The sequence below is a fragment of the Quercus robur genome, chromosome 3 (genome assembly GCF_932294415.1).
Source record: "Quercus robur chromosome 3, dhQueRobu3.1, whole genome shotgun sequence".
Lineage (NCBI taxonomy): Eukaryota > Viridiplantae > Streptophyta > Magnoliopsida > Fagales > Fagaceae > Quercus > Quercus robur.
The window spans coordinates 27,716,054-27,726,898 of NC_065536.1; the positions used below are offsets into that span (position 1 = coordinate 27,716,054).

General features: G+C 34.0%; 1 protein-coding gene across 31 annotated transcripts in view; it reads right to left on the reverse strand.

Annotated features, from left to right (window-relative positions):
• Positions 1 to 9,213, reverse strand: part of LOC126717674 (uncharacterized) — a 77,722-nt gene extending 68,509 nt beyond the window's left edge. For 2 of the 31 annotated variants that reach the window (XR_007652716.1, XR_007652715.1), the window contains exons 1-4: positions 8,868 to 9,206; positions 8,613 to 8,789; positions 8,395 to 8,448; positions 5,896 to 5,994 (exon numbers count right to left, since the gene is read on the reverse strand). Coding sequence is in view for 4 of the 31 variants with exons in the window: in XM_050419512.1 (XP_050275469.1) it covers positions 5,896 to 5,956; positions 8,395 to 8,448; positions 8,868 to 8,893 (141 nt within the window). In the remaining 27 variants the exon portion in view is untranslated. The other 29 variants (XR_007652713.1, XR_007652714.1, XR_007652700.1 and 26 more) reach the window with 28 other exon arrangements.
• Positions 9,214 to 10,845: the final 1,632 nt, after the last annotated feature.

Genomic DNA, 10,845 nt, shown 5'->3' on the forward strand with positions numbered 1-10,845 from the left:
TACTCCCTTATATAAAGAGAGAGATTCAGAGGTGATTCTTGCATATCTGAATCCCTCAGGCCCTTCTTGTGGTTTACTTCTTCCATTTGGTTACTCCTAATCCAATAACACATCCACCATAGTAGTCGGTCATGAATGAATCCTTCCTTTCCCAGAAACTCCATGCCCTAACAAAACTTGAGATGGCTCGGTCAGGGCAAGGATGGCGGAGACTCAAGATTTGTCTCCCCATTCTTTTAGCCAAAATCCGAAGCAGGGACTCGTCACGCCTTACTTCCGGTGTGACTGGGTCGGAAACTTCCCTTGTCATCTCCATCCGCTCTCTCATGAGCATACCTAATATGGCTCCCCTTCTCCCTCTTTTGCTCCTTTTACTTTCTTTTCATTGCTTCCCTCTTCTTCTCCTCCTTCCCGCTCATGTCCTCCATCTTCTTTTTCCTTTGTATTCTTCAGTGACAAGAGCTTGCTGAAGTGCTTCCATGTCTTCTAATTCTTCTTCCTTCTCCTCCATTATTTTTGTATAAGGATCTTCTCCTGATATGAACAGTTCTGAGGCATAGATTTCAGAGAGACTTTGAAGGCGAGTTCAGAAGACACTTGATGGTTTACTTATTTATGTTACGGATGTTGTTACTGTTTTAGCAGTTCATTTTTTGTATAGGCTTGTTTAAGCCCTTCCTTGTATGTTGTAACAATTTTTCATATTAATAAAAGTGATTGTTACTCTATTTCGTATGTCTTGTTTATATATTTTAACAAATGTGAAAGCGCTGCTCGGCATAATAGTATAGCATTTGAGTCAATAATAACTAAGGCCAAGGTAATCGTTCCTAAAAAGATGCCACGATAACTTTAACAAGATTATTATTCAACATAACAATCCGACCAGTGAGGAGTGAGACTTATCTTAAAATTAGCCGTGATGGGCATTAAATGCTCGATAAGGTGTAAGAAGTAGTTATCCGAGGACACGTTACCCTCCGGATGAATGGCCTCCTTAGGTTGGCAATCATTAGGTCGTTCTGCCATCTCCATGATACGCGAGCCTTAACCTTTTCCAGTATTTAAGCCGAGAAATTTCTTCATTCGGGCATTTGACTTCCCAAGCAGCCTGAGTCCGAAGACTTTGCAAAACCTAGGTTTTGTTCAGGACGTATGCGTTTTATCTTATGTACTTGATTTTTCCCCAGAGGCTTGAGTCCGAGACTTGGGTTTTTATCGGTACTGGGTTTTCCCTTTTAGCTTGGGTCCGAGGACCATGCAAGCCTTAGGTCCTGTCCGAGACCAATGTCTGCACTAGTACTTGGTTTTCCCTTTTAGCCTGAGTCCGAGGACCATGCAAGCCATGGGTTCTATCCAAGACCAATGTCTGCATCAGTACTTGGTTTCCCCTATCTTTGAGCATTTCCCGAGGTGCCCAACAGTGATTGTCCTCGGCCATGGCCGCTGCTCGGCGTCGGCCAAAGTACCTGGGCCCTTACACAAAGCGGCCCCGGGGCCACGAATCCACCTAGCCCGTGAATTAAGAGATATTTCTGCAACTTCTGGCCACGTGGCACTCTTTGATGTCACGATGACCGAAGTGCGCCTTTACAAGGCTCTTTAATCTTGTGGTTGCAGTTGATGTTGGAAGTTGAGCCAGAACTGTTTTGTCTGTAGCGTTTCTCGGGACGCCACATGAGTTGACTGCCATCACCTTGTCTTTTCCAATAAATGGGAAGGAGAGAAAGTTGCTTTATATACGCACAAATCCTTCAGATTTTCTCCCACATCACAGCTTCCATATCCGGAGTTCTCCCTTCTTGGCATAACATGTTGAAAGTGAGGGTTGGGAAGAAAGAAATGTCTCCGCCGCAGAAGCGCCGTGTCTTCATGAGGCTTATAACAGTAAGGTATGGGCACAGGAAGCACAAGTTCAGGAGAGTTTTCCATCTCCACCGGAGGAGAACGGCGTCTCTCCCTCTTTTAGCCAAAATCCGAAGCAGGCTCTGTTCATACCAACACTTTGGTATGGCAGAAGAAGGGTTTTCCTCCATCAGCGCCTCTGCTTTGCGGCAGGTGTATATTTAGAGAAAGCCCCATCACCTTCAACTCCCTGCACCTTTTTTTCAACGGTGTCAGGTTCAAGTTGGGTCTCTTTGGCTGCCTGAGTTATGGGCATGTAAGGGTGCGGGGGAAGAATAAGGTCTCGGAGCTGTAGCCAACCTTTCCTCCGACATACCTCCTCGGCTTTCTCCAGCTTTCTTGTATTTTCCTTTCTTGCTTATGTAGTAAGCTTTGACATGGGCTGATTCCAGCTTTTCATTTGTACACTGTACTATTTCTCCATCGTAATAAAAATGGAAATTGATTTACATGTTTTAAGCGTTGATCTAATGGGCAACACAACTTTGTGAACGAATGTGCTCTATGTATGTGTTGCTTTGAGAATATTTGTGATAAAGCTACTTTGAAGCATAATCTAATCGAATCTCATCTGCCAGCACTACCAAGCATCATACCGATAATTTGTAATAAATCAAACTTAAGAAACTAACCAGGATATCAGTTGGACATTCTGTGATAAGCGCGTGAATGTCGTCCAAGGCTGATGATTTAATAATAATCCATCCGAGCAGTCGACTGGGAGTTAGGGAGCTCTAATGGCGCTTTTGTGTAGTTGGTTTCCCCCTATGATTCTTTTTAAGTAGTTGGTTTCCGAAGGTTTTGCTCCTCGAATAAGGTGGAAGAAGTCGGCCTGATGTTTGAAGCCCCTAAGCTTGCCCATGTCGTTGACACCGTGGAACGTAGCCCCTAGCAGGAGCCTATGTTGGGAATAACAACAATGCGTCGCCGGTGATACGGGCATCCTCATAGTCTCTTGTTCAACAGAAACTCAAACTCGCCACCGCTCGAGCTAACACGCAAGCCATCCCCACAGACGACGCCAATTGTAAGCACACGATTTGCGTGGAACCGCAGTTGAGTTGGGTTCGCACGTAAATGGGCCCATACAATATCATTTGTAGAGAGTGGGATCGAAAGGCTAAGTCGTGTTTACCCGGCTGTGGATTTCTTAAGATATTTATGCATGGTTTCCATTTCTTTTCCTTTGAAGCACCTCCCCTTTTTCCGTAGGTCTGGAGGCCCCTTCTTTAGGTTACATATTTTTTCTTTTATACTCGCATGCGTTCAATTTCCTTCGTCCACGTGTAGGGTCGACCCTTTCAAGACTGATACTTGTCCCATCAGTTTTAGACCTGAGTTGTTGGGGAGTGGTAAGTAGGCTAAAGGAACACGACTCTGTGAGAGGCAAAGCTCTGTCTAGGACAGGTAGTATGGGCAGCCTTTCCTAGATATTTCAAATTTCTTACAAGATTATCCCTATGCCACTTTTGCCCCTTTCCTTAGTGTAGTTCTGGGCCAGCCGAGGGCTATACCCTCCTCGGCGGCTTCTCTGGCACATGGATGCTTTGTGTTATTGGACTTGGACTACTATCTTCTTCGGCTTGGGCCTTAAGTCTTCCTGTGAACAGGTGGATCTGGTCCATCTGTTGTCGGGCCCCACAGTTACATTTATGAAATCTCATAGAGAAATCTGCAACTACCTGATTCCTTTCTTAAGCCATGTACATCTGCTTGATGCTTTTAAAGTCAATCCTTTTCCATAAATTTCTTGGTGCATAAGGATATTGACAATTTTTGCCCTCTTATCAACGTCATTAATAGCCATTTTCTTATTTGTCTATAGCAGTTTCTCAACTACTCTCCGGCTCTTAATAGCAATTAAGACCTAACAAAGTAACATCAACATAAATTAGAGAATGGTGCACTATGTTGCACTCTATAAACTTCAAAGGATTATTCTTATCATAAATCATTCAATATATTTGTCACTAACTGGGTATGGATGCAACAAACACATGCATGTACAAAATTTTGGGTATAAGCAAAAAAAATTCCTATAATGTTGAATGCTCATAGGACCAAGACTAAACTAATTTAAAATGTAAATTCAATGTTAGCAAGCATTTGGAATAATATATATATATATATATATATATATATTAAAAGCACATTCTATTTGTAAATAATCTACATATTAAGAATCATAAATTGATTTAGGAATAAGTATCATCTTTAAAAAATAACTAACTCGGAAAAAGATAGATTGTAGATAGGAATTTCAAAGGCATTTCCTAAAGACATCATCTCTCAATAGAAGTTGAAAATAAGAAAATATTTAACTAAGAGACTAACATGTACCAAAAAATCAAATGACATTCAAGATGATTAGTGTTAGACTCCTATAAGATTAACACAATGCAACACCCATATATTTGTAAATAATCTACATATTAAGAATCATAAATTGATTTAGGAATAAGTATCATCTTTAAAAAATAACTAACTCAGAAAAAGATAGATTGTAGATAGGAATTTCAAAGGCATTTCCTAAACACATCATCTCTCAATAGAAGTTGAAAATAAGAAAATATTTAACTAAGAGACTAACATGTACCAAAAAATCAAATGACATTCAAGATGATTAGTGTTAGACTCCTATAAGATTAACACAATGCAACACCCATATATTAGAATTGAATAATACCAAAATTGGAACACATATATTACAATTAAACGCACACATAGACTGAGGAGAAAAATCCCATAGATCAATTCACTAAAAAAATCAGTTGTCAAAAGCTCAAACATGCAAAAGCAGCAATAAAACATCATAACTTTATGCATAAAGCCATGCCTATATAACTTTTAAATCATCCAAATGCAGCAATATTAGAAGCAATTTTAAGGATTCTTTCCTACTCTTAATGGCTTTTGCAACATAAAAATCACAATCAACAAATTTGTTAATGTTCTACTTGTCAATTGAAAACAGTCCCAAGTTAACTACCAAAATAGGAGACACAACTATTCCTGGAGATCGTGCCAACCACAATAAATATATGTATCTTTGTCTAAAAGAGTCTGTAATTCCTTTTTTTTTTTTTTTTTTTTTTTTAAACTGTGAAGTTATCTTAAACTTAGGCAACCAAAAAAATCCGATTCCATTCAAACCAAGAAAAGAAGAAATACTGGACTTTAGCTAAAAATGTTCTCTATTAGGCATTACAGTCAGCGGGGCTTTAATGAAGGGTGGGTTCAGTGAGTCAAAGAGATGTGATGTAGTTTCCACTTGGGATGCGCTACTACTAAGTGGTGCAGAGCGTACCTGCTTCTTGTGCAAGTTAAGACACTGACTTTAATTCCATTCCTATGTGTTTTAATCTATACACCACCAACATAATGCAAATACCTTAATCAAAGCCACATATAACCTAAAGATCTACATCCAAACCAATCAAACTATTATACCAAAAAAAAAAAAAATCATATTTAATGCACAAATTGAAAATTAAAGAGGAAAACTTACTGTTTGCAGTCCTGGTAGGTCAGTGGTGGAAGGGTTCTCTATTCTATTTCCTCTTCGAATACTTTATCTTCTCCAAATACTATTTCCGTTGTCTATAATTTACTACAATTTCTTTTCCATAGCATCTGAATTTTTCAGTATCTACACTCCTAATCATTAAAACCCACCGATCCACTCTTTATATAAAAAAATAAAAAATAAATAAAATAAATAAAAACGTAGAAAGAGAGCCCATAACTGTAAATAAACTTTAAAAAAAAGAAAAAAATGAGATAAATGCAGAGAACTTCTAACAGTAAAGCGTAGAGAGAGGGAGATATAAATTTGACCAAAATGCCTATATCAAAACAAAGCAAATACCCAATTTGCCAAACATAAATCATAGTTATTGCAAGATTTTGGTTTTTTCTTTTAAAAATTTATATAAACAAAAATAAAAATAAAAACAAAGAAAGCCAAAAAAAAAAAAAAAAAACCCTCACCTTGCATTGAGAGAGAGCTTTGTTTAAAACCAAGTGAGCACTTTCCCTTGCCAAATGCTTCCTACATGTTGCAACGGCCTTAATTGTAGGAAAAGGCTTCTGCTATTATATATAGTATATGATATGAAATGATATGATGTATGATATATTAAGATAAATTTAAGTTACATATCTTTTAAATAATCCAAAGCCAAAAAAATATGTTTCAAGCTCATTACTGATGTCAAATGCAAACAGCAAAGGTTAGCATGTTTGATGCACATGGTAGGATAAGTAATAAATCCCACAATTGGCTTCGCGAAGGATTACATTTATTCATACATTAATGTAGTGTTGTAGAATGGTAATAGACCTAAAAAATGTCTGAGTAAAAGTTAATGCCTCCTTCAATAATTTGTAATGTAGTATAATCTTTGATCATTTAAACATTAAAAAAATTAACAAATGCAGAAGCAAATATATTGGCCATTTATATCTGGCATACATTATAATCTTTAGGTAATTTAACAATTACCTTATGCAATGGAGACTTCTTTACTGTGATTATTTAAACAGTTTATATTATTTCTATAGTACTGGATCAAATGTCATTAGCTGATTCTAGAAAGTAAAACGTGAAGGATTCTAGAATTAAAGGAATTAACTACATGCTATAGATAACAGTTTTAAGAACATTTATATTTTGTAGCAACCAAGTGAATTTTTAAGATTTATGCACTTATGCTAGGAAGTTAATATCTATATTTGGATGTATTTACAACCCTTCTGCACTCTCCCAAGTATAGGAGAACAAAATAATTACTTTGAAATAAAACAGACATGCAATTTTGCAATTGCTTGGAGCCTATCAAATTAGCCTTTAATTTTATATAATTGCAATCATGATCAAATAGTGTTAAAAGGTAAGAGTTTTGAAGTAAAACTTGATCCACTGAACCTATGGGACAATAGAAATACAAAACATAAACTTCAAATATACTTTAACAGATAAACAAACTCATTCACAAAAAGAAGATGCGAATTTAAAACTCAATTTTTCTTGATTCCCATGCCAATACTAAACAAAACCAATTCCAACCCAAATGCCTTAATATAAATAAAATCTAACCCCAAACCTAGCTTAAAAACAATTCAACCAAAATACCCAAACCTGAACCTAAATTGATAATAGTATTACATTAAATATATTTAACGATGGAAGAAACAGTATCCGACTATTATATAGATGTTACTGGTGTCAGGTAGTAAAATGACTAAAAAAACAGTTAATAACAGGATATATTATATAATTTGATGCAACAATTCAGCCAATAGCAAAACAAAATGCCATTCTTAGAGTAAATAATGAACATAAAGCTAATGCACGGGATTCAAGTTTCTACAACGGCCATGATTTCAGCACAAAAATCAAGTTATGGCCAAAAGCAAATATCAAAAAAACTTGTAATTTTTATTTTAAACCAAATCTCCATTGCAACTACTAAATTCTAATGGGGATGAGGAAATAAAAAACATTAATTCCAAATATGCAAACAAAACCAATTCTAACCCAAATGCAAACCAAAATATAACCCACAAACCTTTAAAAACAATCCAACAAAAATACCCATAAAGCAATTAAAACACACGGTTTAAATACCGTTTTACCAAAGGGTCTACCGTTTGGTTTTAAACCATTTCAATATTAATAAAACACAAAAACAGCATGAACAACAAAAAAATCAGATCAAAGGGCAGGGGAAAAATGAAAAAAGGAAATTTTATTTAGAACAAATCTTTTTTTTTTTTTTTGGTTGTTTTTAACACAAACAAAACAGAGTTAACAACAAAAAACAGATCAAAGGGCAGGGAAAAAATGGAATAAAAGACCAAAGAAAATATCTGTGTTTTTTTTTTTTTTATTAAGTTCCGACGAACTTTGTCGCTTTCCCTATCACCGTATTGCAAGCCTTTTAGAAGTATTTTAACTGGTTAGTTTTTGTTAATATGAGAGACTTTTTACCATTGTTTTTTTTTTTTTTTTTTTTTTTTTTTTTTTTTTTTTTTTTTCTGTGGTTAAAATAGACCTTAAAAGTATAAGAGGATTAAGAAAACTAACTGAAGAAACTTGGTGCCAATAAAATAAAATAAAATAAAAAAAGATCTCCGCCATAACCTACAAAGTAATCAATTTTGTACAAAGAACATTATACTTTCAGTTTTCACAAATTATAACATGCAAAACCCAGAAAAACCCACCATAAAAAATAATAAAACCATGACTTAAAAGTATCTTTTAAAAGACTATCGACTAAAATCAACAATGTATAAATAAAATAACATTATATTTTTAGATTTCGAAATCCCACAATTCCAATTCCAATCCCAAACAAAACCTAAAAATTAAAGTGAAATGATTTAGTTTAAAGAATTAGAAGGATTTCATTTTGTGGAGGTTTTCCCTTATTTAAACAAATAGAGAGGCAAAGGGAAGAGAATATTAGGAAAAGAAATTGGTACCTTTGCTTTGATGAATTTAGATACTCTAGATTGAACAAAGATTCCACTTCATCTCTGCAGAGAAAGAAATTGAATGATTTAAATCCAAAAGAGAAAAATTCAAACAAACCCGTTACCGAAAATATTTAATAAAGATAGTGACATATCAGAATTTCAATTTTCTTAACCCTAATTTCTAGAACCAAACCCAAATATAATTGTAAAAGTTTGAAACATACCACAAATTAAAAAGAAAAAAAAGTCAGAGAATGGATAGGAAGCCCATCGGAGGCATTGTTAATAGGCAGAGGGACTCATCTTCCTTCCTTAGCATTCTTTCTTTTTCCTGGGAACGAAGGGTTTTTAAGAAGAAGAGAGACCCTTGATAGAACGTTTGTTTTTTTTTTTACTGCAAACTATGGATATACATCAATCGAAGTTTCAGTCTTTCAAACAACAAAAACAGTATTTGAAAAGGAAAGGAGTATGCTGACCTTCGATACAAAAAAACAGAAACCATACTGGTGGAGGGTACGGTGGTCTGATGTTGGCAAAGGCCTGACTATCTTTCCATATTTTTCTCTCTCCACCATCAATGACAGTGGATCTCTCTCTATCGTTCTCTTTCTCAGTTCTCCCTTTCTGCAACGTATGTCTCTCTAAACCGTATTTTGGGTTTTTATGTTTTTTCCTCATCACCTCTTTCTCTATTTCTCTACGTGTCCTAGGCTTCTCTGTATCGCTTGGGTTTTTTTAGTTGCAATCTTTTTTTCTTTTTCTTTTTAAATTTTTACTTTAACCGTTTTTATTTTTATATATATACACAAAGACTATCAAACGGTATTATGCTTCTAAAACAATATAATGTATCGCTTTTTAAAGTGAAACGTGTTAGCACTTCCTTAATTGTAGGAAAAAGTTTCTACTATTATATATAGTATATGATATGATTATTATTATTATCTATACTATTATTTAAGGGGCTTCCCCGGTTTGGATTCCATATTTTTCATGCCTAAGATACCCTCATCATCTTCTATACTATTATTTAAGGGGATTCCTCTGTTTGGATTCCTTATTTTTTTTAGTTCAAAAATGCCCCACCCCCCTATATTTAAGTAGAGATAAAATTAAAGGACAATCCGGTAAAAATGCAACTCTAACTCCTCCTAAAATATTGCCTAAAAAATAGGACCACTCTCTTATTAATTTTCAAATTAATTTATTCACTTATAAATTAGATTTTTAAAATAAAAATTATATATATATAAATGCAACCCTACACAGTGTTTTTTTCTACAAAATAAGACTACTAAAAAAAAAGCCTCATCGCCAAAATTCATCAATATATATTACAGATTCGTGTGTCATCAATAATTCTTGTAAAGTCTCTACAAATTTTCAGGTTCTATTTTTTGCAAGTTCCTCTTTATTTTCTTTTCTTTTGTTTATGATTAACTTTCTTTAAGTTCTACTTTTTTTTTTCTTATATGTATCACGTTAACTTTTTTTTTTCTTCTTCTTTTTTTTAAATGTAATTTTGAAATAAATGGTTCCTTCATATACTCTACCATTGCACTTCTTAATGAATTGTCATTTCATGTTGTAGGTATTGTGATCCAAAGACAGGGCTGCCTTATGCTACAAAAGAAGCATTCAAAATCATTCGTAAACAGTTAAACAGTATGACTTCCCTTACCTCCTTTAATAGCATTTGTTTACATTTTATTTAAAAATTTTGAATTGAAATAAAAATAGTTTCATATAAATGATCAATTACTATTTCCTTCTCCTTCCTCACTTCACTTCTTTTTTTTTTTCCTTCTTCATATATATATATAAATATATATATATATATATATATATATTTTACCATCATTGTATATGTTTTTGGCGTTAAATTTTTTTTATTTAGGTATGTAGCAACTTTGAGTTCTACATTTTTTTTTTTTAATGTATCACGTTAACTATCCTTTTTTTTTTTTTTAAATGTAATTTTGAAATGTTGGTGGTGACTAAATGTATATGTTTTTGGCGTTAAATTTTTTTATTTAGGTATGTAGCAACCTTGAGTTCTACTTTTTTTTATTTTTTTATTTTATATATATATATATATATATATATATGTATCACGTTAACTCTCTCTTTTTTTTTAATTTAATTTTGAAATGTTGGTGGTGATTGAAAACAAAAAAAATCCACGTTGTATCAAAAAAAATTATCTACCACGTTTCTATTTTGAAAAAAAAAAATCCTACGTTTTGTAAAAAAAAAAAACTCTGGCCGACCCTTTTTTTTTTCAAATTCAAAAAAAAAAAATAGAAAAAAGAAAAAAAACCTTAACATGTTTGAATTCCACTCCCACATTTTACTCCTAACAAATTGTTTGAATTCCACTCTCCCATGTTTTACTCCTAAGAAACTGTTTTACTATCAAATTTAAAAAATTTTAACTTCTCCTTAATAACATGC